The 14,670-nt window shown below is 34.5% G+C and overlaps 3 protein-coding genes across 6 annotated transcripts; 1 reads left to right on the top strand and 2 right to left on the bottom strand.

The window, feature by feature from the left end:
* Positions 1-1,178: 1,178 nt before the first annotated feature.
* On the bottom strand, positions 1,179-6,994 carry LOC111457938 (probable sugar phosphate/phosphate translocator At3g17430). Its single transcript, XM_023100395.1, has 10 exons — positions 6,668-6,994; positions 6,029-6,295; positions 5,704-5,811; positions 5,312-5,343; positions 5,155-5,205; positions 4,699-4,760; positions 4,347-4,608; positions 3,891-4,156; positions 3,709-3,803; positions 1,179-1,727 (listed from the first exon to the last, which is right to left on the bottom strand). Exons 2-10 carry the CDS (start codon positions 6,110-6,112, stop codon positions 1,560-1,562), a joined length of 1,128 nt encoding a protein of 375 aa, XP_022956163.1. The 5' UTR covers positions 6,113-6,295; positions 6,668-6,994; the 3' UTR covers positions 1,179-1,559.
* Positions 6,995-7,904: 910 nt separating this feature from the next.
* LOC111457557 (proteasome assembly chaperone 4) lies at positions 7,905-11,680 on the bottom strand. 4 transcript variants are annotated; one of them, XM_023099832.1, is made up of 7 exons: positions 11,564-11,680; positions 9,310-9,499; positions 9,073-9,141; positions 8,830-8,905; positions 8,675-8,739; positions 8,268-8,348; positions 7,905-8,206 (listed from the first exon to the last, which is right to left on the bottom strand). In XM_023099832.1, exons 2-6 carry the CDS (start codon positions 9,475-9,477, stop codon positions 8,268-8,270), a joined length of 459 nt encoding a protein of 152 aa, XP_022955600.1. In that variant the 5' UTR covers positions 9,478-9,499; positions 11,564-11,680; the 3' UTR covers positions 7,905-8,206. The 4 variants fall into 4 exon arrangements, with proteins under 4 accessions (XP_022955600.1, XP_022955601.1, XP_022955597.1 ...); XM_023099833.1 differs by adding an exon at positions 10,306-10,422 and having other exon boundaries at positions 7,905-8,348; positions 11,564-11,660; XM_023099829.1 differs by having other exon boundaries at positions 7,905-8,348.
* A 371-nt stretch (positions 11,681-12,051) lies between these two features.
* Positions 12,052-14,668, top strand: LOC111457558 (signal recognition particle 19 kDa protein). Its single transcript, XM_023099835.1, has 4 exons — positions 12,052-12,179; positions 13,164-13,355; positions 13,520-13,619; positions 14,272-14,668. The coding sequence occupies exons 2-4, from the start codon at positions 13,179-13,181 to the stop codon at positions 14,397-14,399; spliced, it is 405 nt and encodes a 134-aa protein (XP_022955603.1). The 5' UTR covers positions 12,052-12,179; positions 13,164-13,178; the 3' UTR covers positions 14,400-14,668.
* The last annotated feature ends 2 nt before the right edge of the window (positions 14,669-14,670 follow it).

Genomic DNA, 14,670 nt, shown 5'->3' with positions numbered 1-14,670 from the left:
TTTTTTTTTTTTTTTTTTTTTTTTTTTTTTTTTTTTTTTAGGAAAAGAAGTTTTTGAAAATAACTTTATTAAAGAAGGTACACGTGTCAGTAGATAAGGGGCCACGTGGGAGCGGTGGATAAGGTTACGACACGCAATAGACATATTTTGGGGTGGAGGGATGGGGTGTGGAATTATTCGATAATTTCACGTTCTTTTTTTTTTCTTTATTATTATTTTGTTTATTTATTAATTTCCCATTTTCGTAACCCAAAAGGTAATTATTATAAAATAAAATAAAAACGATTGAATAATAGGTTCTGTTTCCCCATCTCTAACATATTTGAAATTAAATATTACAAATATAATTTCATAGAACACCCATCAATAATTTTATAATTAAAAATTAGTTAAATAAATAAAAATATTCATACTTTTTTATTTTGTCTTAAATTTTAAAAAAATTCATTATTACCCTTTAAAACTATTTAATATTTTAAATAAAAATAGCTAACCCTCTATTTTAAAAATACTATTAAACTTTTAAAAGTTTTATTTATATTCTTAAATTTTTTAAATTTTCATTAAATTTTAAAAATAACTTTACCAGTAGTATAATGCTTTAAAAATAGCATACCCTCAACCTCTTTAAAAAAAAACACTAAAAAGTTATAACCGATAGTTAGCATATGAACGAAACCAGTTATGTGCATTTTATAGATCATCATTCTCTTATACCTAACGTACGATTCACTAATTTCTCATTTATCATATTTTTTTTCCCCGCTTCTTGAATACCATTCAACATTTCATTTTAAAGCACTTTCACACCGTGAATTTAAGAAACTTCAATACCCAAATAATCAAATTCTTTGAAGTTTCTTAAATTCATGTGTGAAAGTGCTTCAAAATGAATATTGAAGGATAAATGTTGTTTCTTTTCGAGCTATGAATCTCGAGTCGCATCTTTCTTTGCTGCCTTTATACCATGAAATGTTGAATCTCCTCACATTCAACCTCGAGTTCATATCTCGAAACAAAATTAAAGTGTTTTTTTAATCGAGAGGATATTATGTTTCTCGATTTTGCTATCTACCTCGAGTTCACATGCACCATTTTTTCTTCATATGATCATGCTTTCCTTTTCCTGTTAGCCAAGTTCCAATCTATAAGAAGATTTAAAAAGCTACAAGAAAAAGGATCAAAAGACTGCAAAGTTGTGTACTTGGTGCTCCAAAACAAAGGTCGTCTGTGTCATGTCATCCAAAGAATACAATTACATGACTGACTTTGGCTAAAAGAATTGTTCTAAATGAAGAGCCCATTGTTATAATAAGCCAATAGCAACAACAAGGCTCCCACCACTCCCACCACTCCCAATCCCCAATATCTCTCTATGCCACAAAATCAATTTGATTCATAATTGTTGCCTTCTAAACCTCACAAAACGCCTCGCCTCATCTCATCTCATATCATATCATATCAAAACAACTTGCATTCCATATTTTCTATTTCTCATCTTTCTTTTTTCCTTCTTCCTAGGGATTCATATTCATATTCATATCCATATTTATATATCACTACTGATTGTGGTTACCAACCTGCGTGCGACCAATATGCGACAACCTTGATGATGCAAGCAATGGTGCCTCTTCATCGATATTCATGTCGGACGAACCATTTCCACCATTGCCATTGTTGCTATCTGGCGTGAATATATCGGACGACTTCTTCTCTAACTTCCAGTCCTGTACTAGGCATCAATCAAAGTTCCAGTCAGAAGAATATTGGAGGACTGGTTAAGACAACAACCTGCTGATAGGAATTACACAGTAGACAAAAAGGGAAAGCATGTAAAGTTACACTCCTCAACGCTCGTTTCCCACACCGATCCCCAAGATCATCACCCTCAACAAGGACTTCGAGATTTTTGAGCCTTGAGAGGGAAATGGAAGTACAGTCTACTACATTGTTTTATATAGATAGGAAACAGAAAATATAATACTACCCGGAATCTTCTCCATCAAAAGGGTACAAAAGGAAACAAAAAAGGGACAAGAACGTTAGATCTTTATCAGTGCCACTGCAGTAAGTCATCATTACAAGTATCACCAGGTTAACCCAATACCAATTTATAACCGTAAAGCAAAGTTGCCGGAACACTACAACGTATGATATAATGAAAACTTGCAGCAAGCCCTAAATTTAGCATGATATAGCTCAATCAATTTTCAAGTTCAAAATATGAGATGTCATTGAGGTAATGTTTGTATCCAGCTCCATTAGTTCAAAATTTAGATTGGAGGACTTTTGTAGTTAACCCTTCGATTGTGTTCTTTAGACTGTGCTCTTCTCTCTCTTCTTATGAATATAGGATGATTTGTTTCCTATAAGAAACAGTTTTCTATCAAATAAACCCAAAAAATTCAGAATGATGAAGGATTCCCATAAACAAGTCGTAAAACAAATACATTCTCACCCAAAACTAAAAAAAATACAATCCATCTAACACTCGGGGATTTGTTTCTTTTCCATCAATACTTTGGGAATTTCAATCTTAATACATCTCATTCCATTTAAATCATGAACTGAACCAAGCAGCAGGTAAGGGTTTAGTTCATAATTTCTAAAGCTCCAGAAGGAATTATATTATCGATGAAGACAACACTATGGTGGCAAGAAAATAACAAGAATCATCCCAAATGTATGATACTCGTTCCAGCACCTGTAACAGTAATGTTCTCCGGGTTCCTACAGATTTTAAACGCCTAGTAAAACTCTCACCTTCTGCTACTAACTTATAGCAACAAAAACAGACACAATGGTATGGAAATATGGAACCCTCCCATTGGTCACTAGAGCCTAAATCGATGCTTAAAGGTTGGTTTGTATGTCTAGATTTCATAAAAATAATTTTTAAAAAATATATACTAGATTTGACCGAGATAATAATGTTCAACCACACAACCAACGTAAGAACCAAGGACGTTGACATGAAAGATCTTTCTAGAGAAGCTTGCCAAAGATAAAAGAAACCTCAACTCTCAGCTCTCAAGGACCTGGAAACAGAAAGCCCATAGGAAAGTTAGATCTTTCTGAAGTCCACTTGTTCTAGGTGGAATTTATACAAAAGATATTTATTCCAGGAACCCATCCTTATACAGCTACTGTCCTTTGTTATGTGGCTAAGTAATACAAACTGGGATATTGAAAGTCATCTTTTTTTCCTGCACTTAAAACCACCCAGTCATTGGCATAAGCTTTAAACGATTTGAATGTACTTGGTACCAAAAGGGAAAAAACACCTTACTTGAACAGGATCTATTCTATAGGTTGTACATTTATGTCCTCAAAATCTAAACTTCAGAACATGCTTGACTGTATATGGAGCAGCTCTTATGTGGATATCCCTTCAAATGAAGAGCCAGAATCTTGTGGGAGCCAGCTATTGTTGCTATAACTTGGGAATTTTGGGTGGGGAGAAATCATAGGATTTTTCTGATACTTCGGAGTTGGGAAGATGTGCGAGGCATTATCAGATTTCTTCGCACTGGTTGATGTCTTACCTCCCCATCTCTCCTAACATAATTTCTATTTAATCGTTTCCCACTTAAAAAGATTGTCACTTTTAGTACCACATAAAACCTATGGAACATTGCATCAAGTGGAGAAGGGACAAATATAAATTATAAAAACTGCCATAAGATATAAATATCTGAGAGCCCCAACCTTTATGATTCTGTCTGGAATGCTTTCAGAAGACAATTGAGATGCACGAACATCCTTGACCTTTAAGTAATTATACATGAGGACGCCACACAATGCTGCATTGAGAGAAAGATTGGTAAATTGAAGATCACGTTAAATTAGTAAGACATAATATGAAAACTCCTCCATTTGACAAGGATTACCAATTGCATAGCCAGTGATATTCAATGCAGTTATTGTAGATTCAGGAAATATAACAGTCGAGAGGGCTATTAGTATCCAGTCCTTGAGAACACCAGCAACTCGAATAGTAACTGCTCCAGTTCTTCCAATTACTAAGAAAATAGAGAAGTTCAATGCCAAGGCACACAGTGCATTGGAAAAAAAGATCCAGAAGTTAAACTGAATTTGAGTAACTTGCATTTCTGGCTTCTCCAACAAGTACCAAGGAACAAAGAGGAAAACAAAACTGCATGTATCAAACACAAAAAGTGAGCAGCCAAATCAATTGACCAGCATTAAATTAGAATCTAGCTTTTGCACATTTATATTGTTTTCCAATGAAAGATTATTACTACTTGTGATCACACCACAATCTTAAGAATCCATTAACAATGACACACCTACATCCATTCAAGAAGCATCAAACTACACGATACCTGCATGGAGCAATGTAATATAAGCTGGTGATAGGATTTAGAGTCAAGCCCTTCTTTTGTAGAAGGACCTGCGTCAAGACTAGCCTGAGAGCTTCTGCAAAGATACCCGTGACCTGGTAAACCGTACCTACTACATTAAAATGGATCTCTCCATATGAGGAAATGACAACCCCAACACTGATCAGCAACATGTTGCAGAAAACGTCACACCTTAACTTGTCGGTGCCACACACACCAGCCATTAAAAATGTGGCTACTGGCACTGAAATATCAAATTTAAATCTAATTATTTTACATTTATAAGGAGACTCATTCTGGAATTAAGAAAAAAGATAAAGTTAAGCCTCCATACTTAAAGCCTTAAGCATCTGAATGAAGGCCACAGATATGTGTAAGTAGGCAGTGTTGCCAAACCTGAAATATCAATAGTTAGTAATACTGAAACCATTGTGAACATGACACATAATGCACACCTCAAACAGTATGAAATCAATACATTTTTTACTACCTTTACATATTAATGCCAGTAAGTAACATATGCATAAAACCTTATAATTATGCTAGCTTATCTAATGAAAGAAACAAGAAAATGCTTAATCGTGATACAAGTGAACAAGTTTTCTTGAACTAGAAATAATAAATAAAAAATTCCAACATTATTAGCTATCTAAATTAGAACATTATAATTCATGAAACCATTGTATCAGATAAAATTCATTTACAAAACCTAAAAACAATACCCATCTCTCCTAAATGAGAACTCTTTCAAGAACTATTACAAGAGAACTAGCTTTACAACTTTACTTACCAAAGACTTGATGCAAAAAATGCGCTAATTGGGATGACACATGTTGCATATCTGTCCAACAAGAAAAAGATTACACATTAAAAACAGATAATATTGCACACAAAATATTCTGCAAAAATCAATTATACTGCAGTTTTTCATTTCTCAGAGCACTTACACTTCAAAAGTCATTTTGACTGGAGATACAACCTGCGGATTGGGAATCAATATTAATTACTCTAGCCACCAAAATTTGGAAAAGAATAGATTAAATGAGCGAGGGAAAGGATGAAGTGGGCTATCCAAAACACACAATATCTTTATATTGAAGCATTGCTGCCTGCTGGTAACAACTACTAGTCGGCACAGACTGAAAATTGTGTAGAACTTCCTAATACTTCATTCTGCAAATACTAAAAAGAGGCTACCTCTAAGGAAGACAAAAGTGCCAGTTACTAAAACCCAATTTAACAGCCTTCTCTTTACCAAGGGAATCAAATTGACAAAGAACAACCAGAGAATTGAATAAAGTCCCTAAAACTCATATACTGAGTTCAGGTAAAACCATACCTTGAACACACGGACAAGAAAGAATGCAACAGCACCAGAAAACCCCATATGAATCATTGTAAGTGTAATAGGCAAAGGAAAATTGAAGTATTTTGGGGAGAGCACCCACTGCAATATCAGAATAGAAAATAGAAATAAGCATCATATGAGAATTAAGTAGTGGCTGAAAGCCAACAACTAAGCAGAAAGTATGGTACACTTAAAATTCAGATGGTGAAATTGTTAAGTTACTGATTACTACTTGTACCAGAGTAACAGAAACGAGATAGAGGAAACTGGAACAAAATTAAATCTAATCAGTAAAGAAAAAAAGATGTCGAAATACCTTGTTGTACAAAATAACTCCAGATGATAGCAAAATGTAGATGAAAAGATACAAGTAAGTCAGCACAAGTGGTCTGTTGATCATTTTGGCGAATGAAAACCTTCGCCGGCTGATCTGACAGGCGAGTTCTTCTGTAAAACTATCTTTACCACCTCTGTCTATGATCTGAAGATAGAGGCATCTTCTATCTAGGCTATACAATAGGGTTTATGGGTTAAACCGACAGGCTCAATGTCTACTGTACTGTATATCCATGCAGGACAGCATCTGAAAAGAAAGCCCGTAGTCAAAGAAAAGAATAACCAAATTCTCTCTCCCAACAAGAAACCCCCAGATGCATTAGATTGTAACCATCGAAAACGCACTGAGAGTTAGGAAGCAACACGATTTGCCAAAATCATCAATCAACCAAGACTATGAGTACGAATCATGAACAAGAACCAAAGTTCGGCCATAACTCATACGTGATACAAAAGCGATTCAAGCGGGAAACACAAATAAAACCCAAATTCGAGTAGATCTGAAAGAATGCAGCAAAAACAAGTGACAGAAATTCAAATGCACACCGCAGGACGCCAAGAAACGCACCACACATCAAAACGCGATGAAAGAAAAAGCGCGTAAGAAAAATAAACTCACCAAAACCAATGGATCGAACCGTACGCAGAAATCTAAAGAAAGAACAACGCACAACAGTAGCGGTAAACCCTACTCGGCGGTGAGAAAGAAGAAGGCGATGCAGTGAGGAAATTTGCGAGAAATCAAAGGGGTCTCAGTACAAAAATGGAAGACCAGAAAGGAGAGAGGAGTGAGAGAGAAAGAGAGAGAGCGTTAATGGCGTCTGGTGTGAAGAACTGACGGATCCGTACGCTGTGAAAAGTGCATTAATGGCTTCTGGATTTCGAAGATACAGAACAGAACACCATACACACACTGTTATGCTTCCAAATCCTTTTCACGGAACGGGACGCTTGTTTTAAGGGTTCTTTTTCGTCTTCTTCTCTCTTTTTGCCAAAATGGACCTTTTAAATTACGGAAATTGTTCTTTTAGTCCTGCATTTTACTATTATTTAACTTTCGTCCCTATTTTTTCAATATTTTCAAATACAATATATTTTTTTTTACTTTTCAATTAGGGCCCCAAACTTTTTAGATTTTATACTTTTAGTCCTTGTTAAGCTTCCATTAATTTATTTAAAATAATTATGATGTATAAATTTCTAATTAATTTGAGTAGAAATGAAAAATAATTTAATTGTAATTAGTTTAAATTAAATAATATAAATTTAATATAAAAAAACGAGAAAGTGAGTATTTGTGAAGACTCTGAACAAATGTATAAAACCCGAGAACTTTTTTTTTTTCATTTTAACTTTTATCCTTAAGTTTAAATAAAATTAACTTTTTGGAATGAAATTACCCTTTTTACTTTATTACCAATAAAAAGTTAAATGACGTTTATTTTTTTATATCTCACAATTTGGTAAGACACGAGTTTGATAGGTAAATATTTGAATCCTCTCACCTCGTGATCTAAAAATAATTGGTCATAAATGATATAACGATCTTACCCCAAAATTCCACATGAGAGTTATTGAAATAAATGGTATTTAAAACATGGACCTAATTTGGTATATGTTACCTAATAAAGTAGTGTAGAGGTTATTTTCATTCTCATATTATTCTCGAAAATCAAAAAATAATTATCTTACCTTAAATTCAACGTGACAGATATTGGTTGGTATTTAACGTTTGACCAACTTCATTATTATTATTTGCTATTAAAGAAGTTTACACGTCAAAAGAGAATTTACCTTATAAATCATATGAGTCCAATGAATGAAATTTTGTAAAATAGTTGAGAAATTCTATGTTACATAAACTTGATAAAATACTATAATCATTCAAATTTCATTCCAAATTCAGCCCAAGAACAATAAAGTTAAGATAAGTATATAGTTTATGAACATTAACGAGGAAGCTCAATAAAAACGAATCAAAACACGAAGCACGAAGCACGAAGCATGAAGCATGAAACATGAATGATGTTCTTGATCAATATCTAACCAAGATGAAGTAAAAGAGAGCCTCATCGAGTACCTTGATAGTAAGGGTTCGGTATGTTTGGGGACGTCCTCCTCCTCGAAAGTCTTACAAAGTCGAAAACTTAATAACTTAGAACCCTAGACGTCTTTCACGACTGGTTCTTGCAAAGAAGATTAAACAGGAGTACCAATTATTATGTAGATGGCCCTTCTGATTTAGGCCTAATGAGCCCTAAAGAGACCAGTTTTTGCACTAACATCTTTTCAGCAGCTACCTAAAATGATCGAAACAAACATAACAGCTAAGTAGGAATCTGAAACTTGAAAGCATGAACCTATTTAGTTTTTAGTTTTCTAAAAAGTGAAAAAAGTGGTTTTAAAATTTTTGTTTTTTCGAGAGAAAACAACGTAAATTTCAAAAGCAAAAAACTAAATACGAAATCGTTATCGAGCACGGTTTTAGCTTTATTATTGTTTTTTCTTTACAAAACTATATTTTTCACTTTGTAGATAACAAAGGCAACAGTTCTTTCATAGACCAATCATCCCATGCATTATTCATCTATAAGAAAAACAGGGAGGAAGAGGAGCGTCATCAAACCTCAATAATGGGGCTGTTTTTTGGAATATTGCTAGCCAACATGATATTTAGACCGGTCTTTAGCACTAAGAAAAGAGAAACAAATGTATCAGAACGACTAAGAGACGACATGACATCTTAAGTATTCAGACGTCAACACTAGATTCACGTATTACCTAACCGACGAGCCATGGTAGATCCTGTATTATCAGATGAACCTCCAAGTAAGGATGTAACGCTCACCGTATTGTTCTGCAAAAATTCAGTTGCAAAATAGCAATGACTATGAGATCAGGATTATTAGCCAATTCGATTCAGTAGCTAAGATTTACAAGTATATGGCAAGATTTGAAAAATTCTAAAAAGGGGGGAAGAGCTTCGCTTATATGTCGTTCGTACCAAACTAAAGAACAACTTACAGGCCGTGTGGGGGCAGCTGCATACAAATTCCCAAATTTTGCAGAATTGCAACCAATCCATGCATATATCTACATATTTAAAATGAAATTATAAAAACAAAACAAATATGACAGAAACAAACATCAAGAAACTAAGCGTTGGAATATTTAACACGCTGATTCCAAAAAATTGGGTTGTACTGAAAATGTAACTCAAATGGAAAAATCCGAAGGAATGTTGGAAAAGCCATGGAAAACCTGCTTAGGGAGACGTATTATCTGAAAATGGATGGGGACATCGTTTATGGCTTCACTGAAGCAAGTAACCTGAATACCACCACCATCAAGGTGGTGGTCATCATTGTTGCTACTTGATGGAATAGCAAGTGTCTGTTCTTCTTTTGAAATTTGAGCTTGATGTAACATTTTAGGAACCTAAACAAAGAAACTAAAATACTACAATATTAGTCTTACATCACTTTTTTGAAGAAAAATTGCTTGCGAAGTTATCGGAGATATAAACTATATACTTATAGGACATGAACTGCAAAGTTTCTAATAAGGTTCAAGAATATGAGAGTTTCAGCACATTGCAATGTTGAACACATAATCACCAAGTGGATTACAAAGAAGTTAAGACACGAGTAGACAAATGGAAATCCAACCACGGAAACAAATAATTATCATTAGGTTAAATGACTCAAAATGATCATAGTACAAAAATGACAATTTTTTAGCTGAAAAGTGGAATAGCGGAAAACAAGGCAATCACCACTAGACAATCACTTTTAAGTCATGATGTTGTTTTCTTTTACCCAACCTTCCCACATCAATGATCGCTTAGCGGTTACCTGATGGGCTCATGTCAAGCATTAAACCAATGGGACTAGCTACGCTAAAGCATGGAGGAGAGGCCAAAACCAAAATAACCTCTCAAGGAGGTGTCAAGTCATGGCTAACACACCATTAAGAATAGGCCTCGACCATGTCGCGCGCTTCAACGCTTACTACTAACCCCATAGAGGTTTCCCACGACACCCAAAGAACTTCACAAGTTGCCGACCAAGTTTGCATCACCTTGTTGATAATCTCTCAGTGCCAACGCTAACCTCACAAGACATCGATGAATCCACAACCTTACATGTGCATCCACCCATCAAGGAACAAAGACAACCCATGAGTGCACTCGCTTGTATATGACTAACGACACCTACATGCAACCTTTGATGCCTGTGCCTTGTGCCCAATGCTTACATACTAGTTGCTGCCCCCACAAACATGCCAGCTCCAGTGATTGCCTACCTCACCAGCACCTATACCCAATGTGCACCCTCAAGCATACCAACACCAGCTGCCAAACACATCTCAGCCCTGCCACATGTACACCATTTTGACCCAGTCAACTTTCCTTATTTTCTTCTTGTTCTTACTTTATGGAATGTATTTTAGTCCTAGAACGTTTATAGATAGATTTTTGGACCAAATCTTTGAGTGGTACGAATTGTTTCGTAGGTTTTGGTGTTTGTTTGTTAGGGATCTGCATAGCCAAAGCGTTCTTAGACCAATTCACTAGGGTGTTCGTATCATTACTGATACTTGCCACATTTTCTGTTCATTTTTTAAAAATCATGCCCACCACTGCTCCATATATAACTCAACAACCATATCAGTTTCCATTACTTGTTTTAATGATAAAATTGGTCATGGGTATATTTGAATCAATTTTAAAGGTCGGGGGCATAAGAGAAACTTTTAAACAATAACAATACAATTGAAACTGTTGGATGAAAGTCCCACATCGGCTAATTTAGGAATGATCACGGGTTTATAATCAAGGAATAATATCTCCATTGGTTTGAGGCCTTTTGGGGAAGTCCAAAGCAAAGCCATGAGAGCTTAGCTCAAAGTGGACAATATCGTACCATTGTAGAGAGTCATGTTCGTCTAACAGAAACTAACCTCAAAGTTCATGGACATTTTGAATAATCTAACATTTTCATTACTTTGGCAAAGTTGCAATGCAAATATCTCCCAAAATTCACTTCCACAACTTTTTTTTTTTTTTTAAAATAAGAGATATATGCCCACAACTTTTTCCCTTGTTCCCCTCGTTCCTTCCGCAACAAAGGACGGCACTAATGAAGTTCAACCATAAAATTTCATTTTCTTCTTGAATATATACCCCATAAGAACATTCACTTCCACAACTTAGCATGCGATTAATGCCAAACTAAGAGTACATCATATTCAGTGAGCTCCATCTTAATGATATTGCAGAATCATGCTATGCTAAGAGAGTCGCATCTCCATGAAATCAACAAAAATTCAAATAAAACAACTAACAGAATGAATTTTCAGATAAATTTAGAAAGAAAAACAACTCGTTAAATCACTCGATCTTGGAGAAGCAATTAGAGTAGAGTAAAAAACTACCACAGGCGGCAAAAACTACAATAAACACGATATGGAAAACAAGGCATCCAAGTTCAAAAAGCAGAAATTGAGAACAAACCTTGAGAGAGATTGAAATGGAGAGAAACTGAACTAGAGAGAAAAATCGAACGCAATGAAGAGCCGAGAGAGAAGACCCAAAAGAGAGCGAAAGAACAATTAAGCTAAATTACAAAAATAAAAAACTTGAAATTTCTTAAAAAAAAAAAAAAAAAAAAAACCTTTATTCTCCCAAATAATTTCTATATTATTATTATATTTATGAAATTATTCAAAATTATTTAAAATCTTGTGTAATTGAAATAAATTATGGATATGTATTTTTTTAAATAATTTATTAAAGGTTAATAACAATTTTGAAATTTTTAGAAGAAAAAAAATATTTTTTTTTAATTAAATGGCAAAATTTAGAGGTAATTAATTTAGTATTTTAAAAAATATATATATATACTCAAGGTAGTGGCATTTCTGTAATTTCACGTAGAAAATTTTAGTGGCATTTTTGTAAATTTTCACGGAAGCTTTGGTTTTCTTCGGTGGTGAAAAAGAAAATCCCTTCTGTCTTCGGCGTCGCCCCATTTTCCGATTCTCTCTTTTTTCCTGTTTCGCTCAATCTCGCCCATTGTCGCGGTTCGGCTGGAACAGAAAATCAGATCTCCTTTTAGCTTCTCAATTTGGTAATCGTATTTAGTTGATTCTTGGTATAGTGGATTTGTAACTTGTTTCATACGATCTTGTGTTTTAGGATGTTTACATCTTCTTTGGGATTGTTTCTCTCTTCTTATACTGAAGCTCATTGGCAGTAATTGGCATAGCATATGAAGAATTTGTTCACTTTTTTGTCATTTTGATTGCAATGATCACATAAATGAGCTTTATCCAGCTAGGAATTTGTTAAGTAGTTGAAATCCTGTTCAATTAGGTGCTTTCTGATTGCTAGACTGTTATACTTCTTTAGTAGTATGAATCTTCAATCGGCGGATCAGACAAAGAAAATCGGGTCAAATTTAATCAAATATTAGGAACTTAAAGTCAAATTCAAACTTCACTTCATTTTCTTTCGGCAAATTTTAGAATATCCTTGTTTGGAACTAGAATTTATTGAATGAAATGGATTATTGATAAATTTACTTGAAGTGTTGATTTTCTTTCATCATGCTTTGCAATGTATTTGCAAATGTGGGGGAATTGGACGGTTTGTTTATTTCAACTTTGTCTTGCCTTTGTCTCAACGTTGCATTTTCTCGATATTTTGTTCCCCCTTTATTTTCCATAGATGTACTGTTTGAACATGTTTATGTATAGCATATGGAAAATGATTAACAAAACTTTGTTGTTATTATTGGATACTGTGGTGTTAAATTTTCAATTTTATTGTTTGAGGTGGTGGTTATATTAATGGCCTAAAATTGTAGAACATTAAGGTGTCCTAGCTTTCCTTTCTATAAATTGTTGGAAATTTCACTCAAGTTTTCAATTCATAATGTCCCAATTTGAGACTGTATGAAGAATATATTTCTGTCAGATAACCAAAAACTGAATTGAGTTGAACAGTTTCTTGTCGAGGGAACATTCGTACTAATGTCTGAAGAATATATTTTGTTTTGCCCTATACTGATTGGATATGCATTATGATAGAAATTTTTTATATGCTATTATAGGAATCTGGTTGGAACATGGATGGAGAAATCCCCAACATAAAGAGATGGGTAGTTTTGTATCCCGTCTATATTAATTCAAAGAAGACAATAGCTGAAGGAAGACGTATCGGTGTTAGCAAAGCATGTGAGAATCCAACGTGTGCTGAGATTGGTGATTGCTGCAGTCATCTCAAACTGCCCTTTGCTATTGAGGTTTTCTGGCAATGATCTGTCATTGATTAAATCTTCCCTTCCTATTAATTTTTGTTCTCCCTGCTGTTTGTTTAGATTGAAGTTAGCTGCATCCTGCGTTGAGTTTATAAGAGCCTATGATCATTGATAGAATACGTTAATTCATGTTCAGAGCATTCCTGCAGATTGATAAAGCTTATCCTCGTGATTTCATGCAACGAGGGAGAGTGCGGGTTCTGCTGAAGAAGGAGGATGGAACTCTGTCAAATCCAGCTATTCCTTCCAGTAAGGCTTATGCTTGTCTCTTTGGACCCGTTTTATCCCTTGGGAAAAGGCAGTTGTCTGTTTCCGATTAATATTGAAATAGTTGTCTGTTTTTCATTAATAAAGCTATAATAAGCTATGAATCAAACATATACTTATTTTCATTCAACACCTTTGCGAAAATGAGAACTTGCCCTCCAGTTTGATTGAAACACCTATGTCTTGTAGGAAGCATAGAATCAATTTGAGAATTCTGTTTGAAGCTCATTTCAAATCCAAAGTGGTAAAAAAGCTGCGCGATTAGGTCTTGAACTTTAATAGATTGTTAAACTTTCTATTTTGTATCTAGTAGGTTTCTGAACTTTCAATTTCGTGTACAATAGGTCCTTAATTTTTTAATTCAAAATTCAGGGTCATATTCAAAACGAAACTTAATTTTATATCATATAGATCTATTAATTTATTCCTATTAGATGCAAAATTGAAATTCATGAATCTATTAAACACAAAGTTAAAAGTTCATAAAATTGTTACACATTTTAGGGTTTAGAAACTTGGGACAAAACCCATAGTTTAACCTAAAAGTATCTTATTCCCCTTTTGAGTTCTTATTGTCAATGGGAATACCCTAATGATTACAATTTTACATATGAGGTATGTGGCTACATTGCAGGAAAACAACTGATGCTTCGTATAGCCGAACTTGTTCCTAGACATCCTGGGAGGATAAAGAAGCAGGAGCCTGCATCATCATCAACTGCAGGACCTTCAAAAGGCAAGGGTGGAAGAAAGAAGAAATAACTGCATTATGTAATTGCAAGAACCAGATTGTTAGCAACCAGGCAAGCAGTTTCGTTTTTTAGGTCTTATTTCTTAATTCTTATCAACCTTTGAGTATTGGCGCTCTGCCCCGGCCCCCATCCGAAACGAAAACTACACAGTGGGTTTGTTTTGAACAATTTTGTAAAATAGTGGATCATGGAGTTTTACTGAGATGAATTTGCTGATGGGAGAAACGGATTATGGATGAGAATTAAGTTGAATGATCCACTCTTTTGCTTAAATCCTTCGA

This window comes from Cucurbita moschata, unplaced genomic scaffold, assembly GCF_002738365.1.
Source record: "Cucurbita moschata cultivar Rifu unplaced genomic scaffold, Cmos_1.0 Cmo_Scf00020, whole genome shotgun sequence".
Classification (NCBI taxonomy): Eukaryota; Viridiplantae; Streptophyta; class Magnoliopsida; order Cucurbitales; family Cucurbitaceae; genus Cucurbita; species Cucurbita moschata.
This window is presented reverse-complemented; position numbering and strand designations above follow the sequence as displayed.

Coding starts and splice junctions, on each gene's coding strand:
- LOC111457938 (XM_023100395.1), bottom strand. CDS start 6,112: ATGATCAACAGACCACTTGTGCTGACTTACTTGTATCTTTTCATCTAC. Junction 5,344..5,703: donor TTCTTGTCCGTGTGTTCAAG/GTATGGTTTTAC, acceptor CCCAATCCGCAG/GTTGTATCTCCAGTCAAAAT. Junction 5,206..5,311: donor GTCAAAATGACTTTTGAAGT/GTAAGTGCTCTG, acceptor CTTGTTGGACAG/ATATGCAACATGTGTCATCC.
- LOC111457557 (XM_023099829.1), bottom strand. CDS start 9,477: ATGTTACATCAAGCTCAAATTTCAAAAGAAGAACAGACACTTGCTATT. Junction 8,740..8,829: donor TACCATGGCTCGTCGGTTAG/GTAATACGTGAA, acceptor CTCTTTTCTTAG/TGCTAAAGACCGGTCTAAAT. Junction 8,349..8,674: donor AAAACAGCCCCATTATTGAG/GTTTGATGACGC, acceptor CGATCATTTTAG/GTAGCTGCTGAAAAGATGTT.
- LOC111457558 (XM_023099835.1), top strand. CDS start 13,179: ATGGATGGAGAAATCCCCAACATAAAGAGATGGGTAGTTTTGTATCCC. Junction 13,356..13,519: donor AACTGCCCTTTGCTATTGAG/GTTTTCTGGCAA, acceptor GCATTCCTGCAG/ATTGATAAAGCTTATCCTCG. Junction 13,620..14,271: donor AAATCCAGCTATTCCTTCCA/GTAAGGCTTATG, acceptor GCTACATTGCAG/GAAAACAACTGATGCTTCGT.